The sequence below is a fragment of the Coregonus lavaretus genome (genome assembly GCF_964263955.1).
Source record: "Coregonus lavaretus genome assembly, chromosome: 37".
Lineage (NCBI taxonomy): Eukaryota > Metazoa > Chordata > Actinopteri > Salmoniformes > Salmonidae > Coregonus > Coregonus lavaretus.
The window spans coordinates 29052047-29067491 of record NC_140024.1 but is presented as its reverse complement, the minus strand read 5'-3'; the positions used below and the strand labels follow the sequence as shown (position 1 = coordinate 29067491).

General features: G+C 46.5%; 1 protein-coding gene across 1 annotated transcript in view; it reads right to left on the bottom strand.

The window, feature by feature from the left end:
- Positions 1-2204: 2204 nt before the first annotated feature.
- The window catches only part of LOC311111946 (uncharacterized protein), a 49613-nt gene continuing 36372 nt past the window's right edge, over positions 2205-15445 (bottom strand). The window contains exons 22-28 of the mRNA XM_084154883.1: positions 15163-15275; positions 13333-13537; positions 13042-13182; positions 12682-12782; positions 12177-12290; positions 10327-10441; positions 2205-5105 (exon numbers count right to left, since the gene is read on the bottom strand). Coding sequence (XP_084011009.1) covers positions 4947-5105; positions 10327-10441; positions 12177-12290; positions 12682-12782; positions 13042-13182; positions 13333-13537; positions 15163-15275 — 948 coding nt within the window. The 3' untranslated portion in view covers positions 2205-4946. The remainder of the gene's footprint in view (positions 5106-10326; positions 10442-12176; positions 12291-12681; positions 12783-13041; positions 13183-13332; positions 13538-15162; positions 15276-15445) is intronic.

The following is a 15445-nucleotide window of genomic DNA, read 5'->3' as shown; positions in this document are numbered from 1 at the left end:
AACCACGGTAAAGGAGGTGCAGCGCTTCATTGGCTTTGCCAATTACTATCGGACGTTTATCCGGGGCTTTGGCAAGGTTGCAGCGCCCATCACCTCTCTGTTGAAGGGTGGGCCGTCCCGGCTTTGCTGGTCTGCTGAGGCTGACAGGGCTTTCAGTAACTTGAGGGCTCTGTTCACCTCAGCACCGGTACTGGCCCATCCCGATCCATCATTGCCGTTCGTAGTGGAGGTGGATGCGTCCGAGGTAGGGTTAGGCGCTGTCCTATCCCAACGCTCGGGCACCTCACCCAAGCTCCGCCCCTGTGCCGCCTTCTCTAAGAAGCTCAGTCTGGCGGAGCAGAACTATGACGTTGGTGATCGGGAGCTGTTGGCTGTTGTCAGAGCCCTGACAGCGTGGAGGCACTGGCTCGAGGGGGCGAAACACCCTTTCCTCGTCTGGACTGACCACCGTAACCTGGAGTACATCCGGGCAGTGAGGAGGCTGAACCCTCACCAGGCCAGGTGGGCCTTGTTCTTCACCTGGTATGATTTCACGCTGTCCTATATACCAGGCACTAAGAACGTGAAGGCAGACGCACTGTCACGGCTATACGACACAGAGGAGAGGCCCATAGATAACACCCCCATACTCCCGGCCTCCTGTATTGTGGCACCGGTGGTGTGGGCGGTGGACACAGAGCGGGCGTTACGCACAGAGCCATCTCCACCTCAGTGCCCAGCTGGGCTGCGGTACGTGCCGTCTAGTGTCCGTGATCATCTTATCTATTGGGCACACATGTCCCCCTCCTCTGGTCACCCAGGAATCGGCCGTACATTGCGCTCCCTGACCGGGAAGTATAAGTGGCCTACCTTGGCTAAGGACGTGAGGGTGTATGTCTCCTCCTGCTCGGTGTGCGCCCAGAGTAAGGCACCTAGGCACCTTCCAGCGGGTAAGTTACATCCCTTACCAGTTCCACAACGGCCATGGTCCCACTTATCGATTGACTTTCTAACTGATCTTCCCTCTCTCAGGGTAACACCACCATCCTGGTCATTGTGGACCGCTTCTCTAAAGCCTGCTGCCTCCTTCCTCTGCCCGGTCTCCCCACGGCCCTGCAAACTGCGGAAGCCCTGTTTACTCACGTTTTACGGCACTACGGGGTGCCAGAGGACATAGTGTCTGACCGGGGTCCCCAGTTTACGTCTAGGGTCTGGAAGGCGTTCATGGAACGTCTCGGGGTCTCGGTCAGCCTGACCGCTGGGTTTCACCCCGAATCTAATGGGCAGGTGGAACAGGTGAATTAGGATCTACGATTAAGACTATCCTACCAACGGGACATTAAAAACTGTAATATCTTATGTTTCACTGAGATGTGGCTGAACGACGACACGGATAATATAGAGCTGACTGGCTTCTCCGTGCATCGGCAGGACAGAGCAGCTACGTCTGGTAAGACGAGGGACGGGGGTGTGTGTCTATTTCTCAATAACTGCTGGTGCGCGATGTCTAATATTAAAGAAGTCTCAAGGTATTGCTCGCCTGAGGTAGAGTACCATATGATAAGCTGTAGACCACACTATCTACCAAGAGAGTTCTCATCTATATTATTCGTAGCCGTCTATTTACCACCACAAACCGATGCTGGCACTAAGACCACACTCAACGAGCTGTATAAGCGGTACCGGAGCGCCAAGTCTAGGACCAAAAGGCTCCTTAACAGCATCTACCCACAAGCCATCAGACTGCTGAACAATTAATCAAATGGCTACACAGACTATTTGCATTGCCCCCCCCCCCCCCCCCTCTGTTTTTACAGTGCTGCTACTCGCTGTTTATTATCTATGCATAGTCACTTCACAAATTACCTCGACTAACCTGTACCCCCGCACATTGACTCTGTACCGGTACCCTCTGTATATAGCCTCGTTATTGTTATGTAATTTTCTTGTTACTTTTTGATTTGATTTTCTTTACTTTAGTTTATTTAGTAAATATTTTCTTAAAACTGTATTGTTGGTTAAGGGCTTGTAAGTAAGCATTTCACGGTAAGGTCTACACCTGTTGTATTCGGCACATGACAAATACCATTTTATTTGAAATAGCGTTTGACCTTGTGGGGACTAACAAAATGTCCCCAGTTGGTCAAATTTTAGTTTGTTTACTATTCTTGTGGGGACTTCTGGTCCACACACACACACCTCAAAAACAGGTAACTTGAGTCTCGTGTTTTTTCAAACAGATTTATTAAAATTCCTTTCTGGGTAAAAGTCAACCTCTCTCCCAAGGTATTGCACACATTTAATGCCTGCCTGGAAAGGATAGTATTGCCGTCCTAAACGATTTGACTTCTAAAAAATAGACCCTATTTAGAAAATATGACATTTCGGCTTCACTCAGTAGCATTTCCTCTTATAAATAGATGTATTTTGTCATCCTTTCCTCAATCACACCATATATACAGACCATCAGGACCACGGAAACATAACACCAACGTTAGAACAGGGTGTTATCTATAGAGATAGAGGACTCATCTTTGTATCTGTGCCACTATAGAATCTGTGACAGCATGGGCAGTGCCATTGAAGTAGTCAATTTTCTTCTTCACGATTGACTGATCCCTCCTAATGACCCGGTTGGACATGACTCCAACAGGGTCACTAGGAGGGATCAGCCAATTAAGTTGGAAGTCCCACCCAGTTGACTACATTAAAATGGTGGAAGCCCTCAATGGCGCTGCCCATGCTAATATGGCCGTTTGGCCACTAGAGGGCTCTATCATTCTCTATGGTGGTATCCCACAAAGCAGGAGCAATGACTTTAGCTCAGCTGGCTAACTACCGTAAATATTCTGAAACGCCATATTTCCTAGCCTGGTCTCAAATCTGGTTGTGCTCTGGCCAGCTCCATTGCTCATTGAGTATGAGTGACAAGGAGTTGGGATGATGGCACAAACAGACTGGCACTCAGGCTACATATTTCCTAGTGCAGAGAGGTAATAAACACACTTGTTATGAGTATGACATTCTCTCAGTAGTTCCCATGCTAAACTTGAAACAGGTGAGATACGAACCAGAGAATTACGAATTATATCTCAAAGTGTCTCAAAGTAAGATGGCTGACATATTGCCTCCTGCTTTGTGGATTGCCGCCCTGTGTTATCAATCATGTGACTCAATCAGCATGTAAACAATCAATAGATTAAGCAGAAATTAACAGTGAACAGCAGAGCATTGGGGGGCACTGAGCAACAGATATAGATACATATACATAAATACACACAGTAGACTTTCAAGGGTGCACACTCACACCCTTTTACACTCCACCCTTAAATAGAACATCTTACTTACACACTTAGCAGGGTACATACTCACAAACGGGGTAGGAGGATGTTTTTCAGACCATGTGACCTGACGAGTTAAAAACTTTAGGTTCCAGTTAGATCCTATTACTAGGGTCCAGATAGATCCTATTACTAGGGTCCAGATAGATCCTATTACTAGGGTCCAGATAGATCCTATTACTAGGGTCCAGATAGATCCTATTACTAGGGTCCAGAGTTGTATTTCCTCATTAGGACACGTGGTCAGATAAAACTCCTGGCCCTACATTATGCTGAATACCTTTGCTGAAGGAGAGAAGGGAAAAAACCTCCACCCCCTGATGTGAGATGAGATGCACACAATTGGGAATTTTTGTGCATAGCTTTGAATTCAGCAGCTATAGAATTCACCTTATAACTGTGCCAAGGCCGCCATGACAGTCATTACCCAGGAGACACCAGGGGGTGCCAAAGGGAGCATTGAGCCATGGCCTGGTAGTGCCAGATTGAGCACACAGTGGGTTTGGTATTGGTGGGAAGGGTTGAGCAGCAGTGGGTTTGGTATTGGTGGGAAGGGTTGAGCAGCAGTGCAATAACATAGGCATCTTTACAAAAATAGTAGTGTGGGCTTTTCCCAACCTTCTCTCCTGAAATACCGTATCTGTGTCTTGCCAGACACCAGCATCAGTCTGAGTGGGGCATTTTCATCATGTTGTTGATGTATCATCTTAGACTTACACTAGTCTTTGTTCTCCAAGGTGAGATCTAAATGGGGTTACAGTGGACTAGTGTTTTTTTCTTGTACACACGTGAAAATGAACACATACACCTGCGCACACAAATGTGTTTCAAACAAACAAACACACACAAACGTCTTAGGCTAGCGTTCATGTAGAACGGATATGGCTTTCTGTTCCCTCTCAGGCTTTAACACATAACACACAGGATATTTCTGTTCCCTCTCAGGCTTTAACCCATAACACACAGGATCTTTCTGTTCCCTCTCAGGCTTTAACACATAACAGACAGGATCTTTCTGTTCCCTCTCAGGCTTTAACACATAACAGACAGGATCCAAACGGCACATTCTCCTGAGACACTCCAAAGGGTGCGTCTTAATAGTTTAAAAACGGTATTCTTCCCCTTGCCTCCTTCCCTTCATCTGCACTGATCTGACAGGAAAAGGATGGTTGAAAACAACAAGGTACGATCCACTTTCAGCAGTCCATTTCCTTTTCAGATCAGTGAGAACCAAGGGAAGGAGACGAGGTGAGGAAGCAAAGTAAGACATGAGACGCACCCCAAAAGCCCTCACTCTTAGGAAAACTCTGGATACTAGACAAAGACCTGCAGTTTATTCTGAAAGGTGCAACGTTTTGCAGAACGGTCCGGAAAAAAACACATTGTGAACTACATAGAAATTAATTGAGTAGAAGGGACATTCTTCTTTATCGTGTAGGAAACGGGCCATGGTGTCTGGTCTACACATTACATTTCTATCTGCAATGTTAACACCCCCAGCGTGAACTGAACTACATAGAAAAACAATGCGTAGAACAGACCTTTTTCATGGAGGAAACGGGCCTCAGTCTGCTCTATACATTACATTTCTATTTGCAATTTTCTATTGTTTTCACCCCCACGGCACTAGAGGGCGCCGGTGAGGCACATGAGGACAGCCACGTGCAGCATCAGCAGGTAGCCAAGGAAGAGGTAGCGCGAGCGGGCCCGTGACGTCAGCAGCTTGGAGCAGTACAGGCTCCGTCCCCGAAGCCAGCGCCTGCAGGCCAGCATCCCACCTTTCACCTGGTTAGGAGAGGAAGGGGTGGAGAGGAAGGGGTGGAGAGGAAGGGGGGAGAGTCATTGGTTGCCATTGGTCATCATACATGTGAGTGATGATTGGTGAGTCAAGAGGAACAGTCAGCCCTAGCCTGAGTGGCAGTCTGTTTGTGCTATCATGCCAACTCCTTGTCGTGCCAAACATGTTTGGCTTGCAATGACAGCAATGGAGTTGGCAAGAGCAAATAGTAGAATGAGGGTGCACACATCCAAAAACACACGTTTTAGCTTGATTATTTTTTAATGTAATTAAAAATGTTTTAGCCCTTTTTCGTGATATCCAATTGGTAGTTACAGTCTTGTCCCATCGCTGCAACTCCCGTACGGACTCGGGACAGGTGAAGGTCGAGAGCCATGCGTCCTCCGAAACACGACCCTGCCAAGCCGCACTGCTTCTTGACACACTGGCTTCCGGGTTAAGCGAGCAGTGTGTCAAGAAGCAGTGCGGCTTGGCAGGGTCGTGTTTCGGAGGACGCATGGCTCTCGACCTTCGCCTGTCCCTTCGCTTGTGGACTTCAGTGCACAACACAACTGCTGTCTGTGACCAGGCGCAAAAGAAAACGTATCCAAGCCAAACCGCTACACACCCTACATTATTGTCACCATATTAACGTTATAGTCAACAACCTAGAACTAACACGTTAGTAAACCCACAATCCAATCCATGTGTACAATCACGCAATACAGTGTACAGCAAGCAGATTAGCAGTTACACCAGCGGGCCACGGTGGTAATAAATTAATACAACCGAAAGCTTACCTTGACTTGGAAGAGTTGCAGTGTTGGATAACCTTAGCCAGCTAGCTAACTAACATAAATACAGTGAGGGAAAAAAGTATTTGATCCCCTGCTGATTTTGTACGTTTGCCCACTGACAAAGAAATGATCAGTCTATAATAAAGTCAAAAAAATCCAGAAAAACGCATGTCAAAAATGTTATAATTGTATTTGCATTTTAATGAGGGAAATAAGTATTTGACCCCTCTGCAAAACATGACTTAGTACTTGGTGGCAAAACCCTTGTTGGCAATCACAGAGGTCAGACATTTCTTGTAGTTGGCCACCAGGTTTGCACACATCTCAGGAGGGATTTTGTCCCACTCCTCTTTGCAGATCTTCTCCAAGTCATTAAGGTTTCGAGGCTGATGTTTATCAACTCGAACCTTCAGCTCCCTCCACAGATTTTCTATGGGATTAAGGTCTGGAGACTGGCTAGGCCACTCCAGGACCTTAATGTGCTTCTTCTTGAGCCACTCCTTTGTTGCCTTGGCCGTGTGTTTTGGGTCATTGTCATGCTGGAATACCCATCCACGACCCAATTTCAATGCCCTGGCTGAGGGAAGGAGATTCTCACCCAAGATTTGACGGTACATGGCCCCGTCCTTCGTCCCTTTGATGCGGTGAAGTTGTCCTGCCCCCTTAGCAGAAAAACACCCCCAAAGCATAATGTTTCCACCTCCATGTTTGACGGTGGGGATGGTGTTCTTGGGGTCATAGGCAGCATTCCTCCTCCTCCAAACACGGCGAGTTGAGTTTCACCCAGTTCTCCTCTGAATCATTCAGATGTTCATTGGCAAACTTCAGACGGCCCTGTATATGTGCTTTCTTGAGCACGGGGACCTTGCGGGCGCTGCAGGATTTCAGTCCTTCACGGCGTAGTGTGTTACCAATTGTTTTCTTGGTGACTATGGTCCCAGCTGCCTTGAGATCAAGATCCTCCCGTGTAGTTCTGGGCTGATTCCTCACCATTCTCATGATCATTGCAACTCCACGAGGTGAGATCTTGCATGGAGCCCCAGGCCGAGGGAGATTGACCGTTCTTTTGTGTTTCTTCCATTTGCGAATAATCGCACCAACTGTTGTCACCTTCTCACCAAGCTGCTTGGCGATGGTCTTGTAGCCCATTCCAGCCTTGTGTAGGTCTACAATCTTGTCCCTGACGTCCTTGGACAGCTCTTTGGTCTTGGCCATGGTGGAGAGTTTGGAATCTGATTGATTGATTGCTTCTGTGGACAGGTGTCTTTTATACAGGTAACAAGCTGAGATTAGGAGCACTCCCTTTAAGAGTGTGCTCCTAATCTCAGCTCGTTACCTGTATAAAAGACAACCTGGGAGCCAGAAATCTTTCTGATTGAGAGGGGGTCAAATACTTAGTTCCCTCATTAAAATGCAAATGAATTTATAACATTTTTTACATGCATTTTTCTGGATTTTTGTTGTTGTTATTCTGTCTCTCACTGTTCAAATAAACCTACCATTAAAATTATAGACGGATCATTTCTTTGTCAGTGGGCAAACGTACAAAATCAGCAGGGGATCAAATACTTGTTTCCCTCACTGTAGTATTCCTCTCTGAATCAGGTTGTTGAGTGGGCTAAATTAGCTGCATTAGCTAAGTAAGTGAAAGGTAAACTAAGAAAATTAAAAATACTACAAAATATAGCTAGCTCTCGCTCCCTCTCTCTCTCTGCTGCGTCTCCTTAATTTTTAAATAAATAAATTTGTTCAAAACTGTTCAACTATTGTCTTTCCCTCTCTTTAAATCAATTACTCACCACATTTTATGCACTGCAGTGCTAGCTAGCTGTAGCTTATGCTTTCAGTACTAAATTCATTCTCTGATCCTTTGATTGGATGGACAACATGTCAGTTCATACTGCAAGAGCTCTGATAGGTTGGAGGACTTCCTCCAGAAGTTGTCATAATTACTGTGTCAGTCTATGGAAAGGGGTGAGAACCATAAGCCTCCTAGGCTTTATAATGAAGTCAATGTACCCACAGGAGGACAACAAATAGCTGTCCTCTGGCTGCACCATGGTGTTACCCTAGAGGGTGAGGCTACTGTAGACCTTCATTGCAAAACAGTGTTTTAATCAGTTATTTGGTGAAGTGAATATATTTAGTATAGTTTTATCTAAAAAGGATCCCTTTTTTTATTTCACTATTTTTATTTTTATCAAATTCACTGAGTAGTATGGTCCTCCCATTCCTCCTGTGAGTAGCCTCCACTGGTCTGCATAACAGAGTCATGATATAGATTATATACACTGCTCAAAAAAATAAAGGGAACACTACAATAACACATCCTAGATCTGAATGAATGAAATAATCTTATTAAATACTTTTTTCTTTACATAGTTGAATGTGCTGACAACAAAATCACACAAAAATGATCAATGGAAATCAAATTGATCAACCCATGGAGGTCTGGATTTGGAGTCACCCTCAAAATTAAAGTGGAAAACCACACTACAGACTGATCCAACTTTGATGTAATGTCCTTAAAACAAGTCAAAATGAGGCTCAGTAGTGTGTGTGGCCTCCACGTGCCTGTATGACCTCCCTACAACGCCTGGGCATGCTCCTGATGAGGTGGCGGATGGTCTCCTGAGGGATCTCCTCCCAGACCTGGACTAAAGCATCCGCCAACTCCTGGACAGTCTGTGGTGCAACGTGGCGTTGGTGGATGGAGCGAGACATGATGTCCCAGATGTGCTCAATTGGATTCAGGTCTGGGGAACGGGCGGTCCATAGCATCAATGCCTTCCTCTTGCAGGAACTGCTGACACACTCCAGCCACATGAGGTCTAGCATTGTCTTGCATTAGGAGGAACCCAGGGCCAACCGCACCAGCATATGGTCTCACAAGGGGTCTGAGGATCTCATCTCGGTACCTAATGGCAGTCAGGCTACCTCTGGCGAGCACATGGAGGGCTGTGCGGCCCCCCAAAGAAATGCCACCCCACACCATGACTGACCCACCGCCAAACCGGTCATGCTGGAGGATGTTGCAGGCAGCAGAACGTTCTCCACGGCGTCTCCAGACTCTGTCACGTCTGTCACGTGCTCAGTGTGAACCTGCTTTCATCTGTGAAGAGCACAGGGCGCCAGTGGCGAATTTGCCAATCTTGGTGTTCTCTGGCAAATGCCAAACGTCCTGCACGGTGTTGGGCTGTAAGCACAACCCCCACCTGTGGACGTCGGGCCCTCATACCACCCTCATGGAGTCTGTTTCTGACCGTTTGAGCAGACACATGCACATTTGTGGCCTGCTGGAGGTCATTTTGCAGGGCTCTGGCAGTGCTCCTCCTGCTCCTCCTTGCACAAAGGCGGAGGTAGCAGTCCTGCTGCTGGGTTGTTGCCCTCCTACGGCCTCCTCCACGTCTCCTGATGTACTGGCCTGTCTCCTGGTAGCGCCTCCATGCTCTGGACACTACGCTGACAGACACAGCAAACCTTCTTGCCACAGCTCGCATTGATGTGCCATCCTGGATGAGCTGCACTACCTGAGCCACTTGTGTGGGTTGTAGACTCCGTCTCATGCTACCACTAGAGTGAAAGCACCGCCAGCATTCAAAAGTGACCAAAACATCAGCCAGGAAGCATAGGAACTGAGAAGTGGTCTGTGGTCACCACCTGCAAAACCAGTCCTTTATTGGGGGTGTCTTGCTAATTGCCTATAATTTCCACCTGTTGTCTATTCCATTTGCACAACAGCATGTGAAATGTATTGTCAATCAGTGTTGCTTCCTAAGTGGACAGTTTGATTTCACAGAAGTGTGATTGACTTGGAGTTACATTGTGTTGTTTAAGTGTTCCCTTTATTTTTTTGAGCAGTGTATATATATACATACATAATTTACTTCACTTCCATTCTTTAAACTGGTACCGGGCTACCTTCAGAAGAGTCTTGAGGCTTGTGGGCGTCCTAGAGCATGTATGTGTTGGTGAGAGTCTCACCTTTCCATACAGGGGTTATATTAGTGTGCAGCCCAAACTGTTCGGACTCTACAGTCAGAAGTTGGCAGATCAGCGGTACCAACTTCAGACGAGTCCTTTGACGCTTGTGGGGCTGGTGTAGCAAAATGGTGTTCATGAGAGTCTCATCTTTCCATAGAGTGGCCAAACCGTTCGGACGCTACAGATGTTTTCATGAGAAGACCGATTTTTTGAATGTATCATGTTCTGACAAACACTGCTGTAGCCTGGCCACCTTCCACCGCAGATGCGGAAGGCCTCCCCCATTGGCGGATGCGGTGGATTGAGATGCAGCCCATGCAAAAAACAGATATCTCTAGGATTTTGATGGGGATTTTTGTATTATGCTAATTAGATTTCCACGGTGTCGTCGACATCGACTCTAGGGGGTTAATTGAAGTTTTACGGTATGTGAGTGAGTAACACTGACCTTGCGTGTGACCAGGGGTTCGTTGGGGTTGAGGATGAGGGCCTCCCACTCCTCTTCTGTATCCAGCTGGATGCTGAAGTCTCTCTGGGTCGTCCTGGATGGACTGGAGTCAACACTGGAGAGAAAAGAGACTTGCACGTGTAAATTCAATTCAAATAACTTTATTCATCCCCGAGCGGCAATTACTTTATGCACGCGCGTCTGCAACAACAACCAAAACAACCCCAACATGACAGCCTACCACAGCGACAACCATTCACATCATTATCAAATCATCATGAACCGTTACCAGCATAACAACTACTGACACGTCTATCTAAAAAGCACCTGTGTCAAAGAGAAAGGGTCTATTCTCATTGACGAGAATTAAGGAGAATTTCGAGAGATTCTCGAGAGGTATCGATTCGTCGAGGGTGGGGGCTAAGGGTCTATTCTTATTGATGAGAATTTTGAGAGATTCTCGAGAGGTATCGATTCTCGAGAGACATTACTGTAATGTAAGTGACACTCGCGCACGACACTCACCCGACAGCTGCACCCCTCTAAGCAGGGCAGTGTAAACAGAATTGTCATATTTAAGACTTGTTTTATTGAGTTTTCACCTCAAATTGCAGTAGCAGCCTGCTACATTCTAAAATTATTGCTGTATCTTTAAGAAAGTGACGCTCAACAGTGTTTTTCCTCCCTTGGCTGCTCTGAGCCTCCGTCCAGGCAAGAAGCACGCAGCTGATCAACTCACCAGAGGAATTATCAACGTTTTCAGTCGCAATATAATGACTTCTGTGATATTGATAAAATGAAGCCTGGTTTGTTGAAACGTGACTTTAATACGCTGAAACTATACTTTTATATTCGTATGAGAGGGGTAAACATTCATGTTTGATATGCTAACGTTACTAGCTAGCATAGCTGACTAGCTGTATTATCTTACATTTACATTTTAATCATTTTAGCAGACGCTTTTATCCAGAGCGACTTACATGAGCAATTAGGGTTAAGGGCACACTAACAGATTTTTTTCACCTAGTCGGCTCTGGGATTCGAATCAGCGAACTTTCGCTTACCTGCCCAACGCCCTTAACCGTTAGGCTACCTGCCGCCCCTTGCAAGCTACATCTTGCAAGCTACATTTAGCTCATGTGTGTACGAAGGAGAAAATAAACCCTTTGTCAGCACACGTTTGTGAATTATTGTATTATTCAAGAGTGTAGCTAATATGTTTTAGAGGAAAAGTTGCTGGCATTGTTGAATAGTTTCAAAGCTTACTAGCTAGTCAGTGGCTATTGCGATACTGATATTTACGGTACATTTCGAGCTGCAGAGCAAGAATGTCACGTTGCCAGCCAAAACAAAAGGTAAGGCAAATTGAGAAGTTTATGTACATATTATGTAAATTGAAATCTCCTCACTCTGCCTCTCCTTAAATGTTCGTCAACGAGAATAGCCTCTGAGTGAATTTGTGCGTGTGTATTAGAGAGTGAGAGAAAGAGAGAGAGAGAGATTGTGTGTGTATGTTATTAATGGTCACAAAGTTTATTGGCTACATTTCCTGGTGTCTCCACTAATGCCAGTGATGGTGTGGACATTGAAGGCTGTAGTGAACATTGAGAATGCCGTGAGTCTAGACTGCTGTCTGGCATGACAATGAGTTGGCATGGTAACCCAAATAGACTGGCACTCATACAGAGTGTGAGAATACCTGTGTGTGTGTGTGTGTGTGTGTGTGTGTGTGTGTCCAGTTGTGGCAAATTCGTAACCTATCCCAGCACTACAGAATACATATTATCCTCCTCCTCAGACTACACCCCTCCCCTAGGCATGTCTCAACCCTGCATTAGTGAGTGTGTCACCTCTTGGCTCTGTCCTCGGCCAGTCCCAGGGCTTCCTCAGCTGCTTCCCTCCTGGTCCTCTCCTCAGCCAGACTCTCACTTAGCTGAACCACGCTCTGCTCCACCTCCACCAGCCTGGAACATACAGACACACCACACACACACACACACGCACGCACGCACGCACGCACACAATGTAGTCATTCTGACACTCCTTGTCAAGCCAAACAGTCTGGCATCACAGCATTCTCAACGTTCACTATGAAGCCGGATTTATGAGAGGTCACTATTTGGTTGTTGATATAAATTATATGAAGACTGCCAGACTGTTTAGCTTGACACTGACAGCAATGGTTGGCAAGAGCACAAACACATCTGGAAACAGGTTAACCATGCACGGACACAGGGAGCGAGAGAGAAAGAAAGAGAGAACGTAACAGAGAGAGAGATAGAGAAAGAAAGCGAGACAGACCAAGAGAGAGAGAGTTTGAGAGAGAGACTGAGACGAAGGGACGGAGAGAGTCACCTGGTCCTGAGCTCGCCGGCCTCCAGTGCCTCCATGTCTACCACAGCACTGCTCCTCTCCTGGGGAGCTCCCGGAGCCACTTCTACAGACACCGCCCCCTGCTGGACGGGAGAGCAAACAGCAGGACACTTGAGCTGATTCACTTCAGTAGGATGAGCACGTGTCCAACGTTATATACACAAGCAAACAAACATATCGTAACCTACTGAGAAAGAGTACCACCAGGCTATTATTCATGACAACACACACGCAGACAAGGATACACACACAGTCAGACACAGATACCAGACAAACACACACACACACTGTAGTCATTCTGACACCAGACAAACCTGACAGACACACACACACGACTTCTACCTGTGCAAGGCCCTGGTGGTGCTGGTTAGGCGAAGCCTGGTTCTCCAGCCAATAGCAGCGGTTCTGGGTGCCCCTCAGTGTCTGAGACACTGCCCTCAGCTGGGCCGACAAACCCCCTTTCTCCTCCACCGCCTGCTGCAGCTGGGATAGGGAGATGGGGAGAGGACAGAGGAGAGGATGGGAGGAGAAGATTTGTGTTGAATATGGTGAACTTGGTGCAAACTGTTTCAATACCTTTGCGTTAGTTTCTGTGTTCAGCACAGGTTGTTGAGCTGTGTGCGTGTTCACTACCTTGGCGTTGAGCTGCTGGCAGTGCAGATCTCTCTGCTGGATCTCATAGAGACAGCGCTGCAGGTGACTCTGCAGCTGAGTTCTCTCTGCCTGGAGCTGGGTCAGCGACGGGTCATCAGACACATCCTTCCCCACCAGGGCCATGGTCTCCTTCCTCTCCCCAGCCAGACGCTGGCACTCAGCCTCCAGCCTGCTCCTCTCAGACCTGGGGAAGAACAGAGGTCAGAGGTCATCGCCTCAACACTTGAGTGACCCACTGGTGGACACAGTTGGTAGTGTGGTTTCTTCAGTGGTCTCTGTTTAGTAGCGGACAATCAAGCTACTTGTATGGCTGCAGTAAGCATTGAACCACTACCGGGCAAAACAATGAAGACACATGGAGGTGTGGGTCAGGGGCGATTCCAATTCCATTTCAAATGCAGTCAATATAAGAGGCGTATTGAAATGGAATTGAGCCCTGGTTTGTATTGGAGATGGGGTTGGTAGGAGATCTGGCAGCTGAAGGGGATTGTCATCACGAGACAACTCATTTAGTGCTTGACCATGGGGACCTGCCAGGGCATGTGAGCGAGTGGGCCCTGGCAGGGCTCTGTGTGGGTGGGGAGACAACCTGATGGGACACAATGAGGACAGATAGATGGGCTGTCACCTGCTGGTGAGTTAAATACTTATTCTGGTGGAGCAACACAGTTTCCACTGTGGTATCTAGATGCCATCTGTTGCATAGCAATTATGTAATTTGCAATTTTTTTGGTGAAATGTGAAGAGGGGCATCCGTTCACCATTTACACTCAGGGGAATTGGCCCATATAATCAATTTTCTAACAGATATCAATATGAGAAGCATGGGCCTATGTATAATCATGGTAGCAGTTCAAAGGGAACACCTTGGAGATTATGGGGAAATTATCAGAACAAAGGTGAGGAGACAACATTTCACCTGACAAGACCCAATCCAAACATAAACCTGTTGATTTTATGTGCATTTTACATTTACTGTACTTTTCTCATCATTTGTTGATAACGACATCTGGAAATACTCGGTATACATTCAGTAACATGATAAGAATATTCACGCACAATTTGGGGTAGTTACCACATAAGACAAAAACATACAAGGGTTTGAGTGAGAGGTCTGACTGATGTCTCCAAGAGGCCACACACCTCTCCAAAGTGTGCACAGTTCCTAAGTGATTTCAATACACGTATCACTCAAAGAAAGAGCCTTCAAGCTGTGCAATTGAGGAAGTGAAGCAAGCACAGTGGTCGTTTTTGGTTTGGAACACAGCCCTGCATCCCCACCATTACAAAATTACAGTCCATTACAAATCGCAATCTAGGGCAGGTGGGCATGATCATTCTGTTGCCAACATGACTAGCCAAGTTCTAAAATACGATTATACCAGCGTTAGGATTTCCCAAGGCACTTCAGAGAAACACAGACATTTTGGTGAGCAAAGAGTCGTGAGTGCTTTCAGGTGCGTGTTCCACGGCTAATTTTCTTCACAATAAAGCAAACATTCTGCTTAGAACAACCCAGGGTATGATGCCATGTCATCCTGGTAATTCTACATAAACATAGAGATCATACATGTCCATAATGTGAATTTCTAAATGTGAAGTGCACATTTGGACTCCCGTGTATGTGGTTTGCTTGTATGACATCAAAGACATATTCATTATAATCCTCGACGTCTCATCTTTCAGAACACATCGAGTGCTTTCGATTTACAGCATTCACCTCACCAATGTGCAAAAGTAACCCAATTGGCAGAAGTAATACAATTGAATGGCCAACTCAAATCTTTCTAGGTGCAGTTAGGATCTTACCTCAGTTCAGCCAGCTCTGCCTGGTACCCGCTGACTTCTGTTTCAGTCTGCAGTTTGAAGGCCTGAGCCTGCTGCAAGGCGCTCTGCAGCTCATCCACCCTCTGTCTCGTCTCCTTCAATAGACAAAACAAACCATTAGAGAGACAAAAACAACAACAACAACAACGCACATTGAGGAGACTCATTTAAACGCTTAACTAAGAACTGCATTCCTGCGACACAACCAAATTGTCATGCTTGCACACACCAAAGCCATGACAGGTAGATTAGCTTTTTGTCTGGT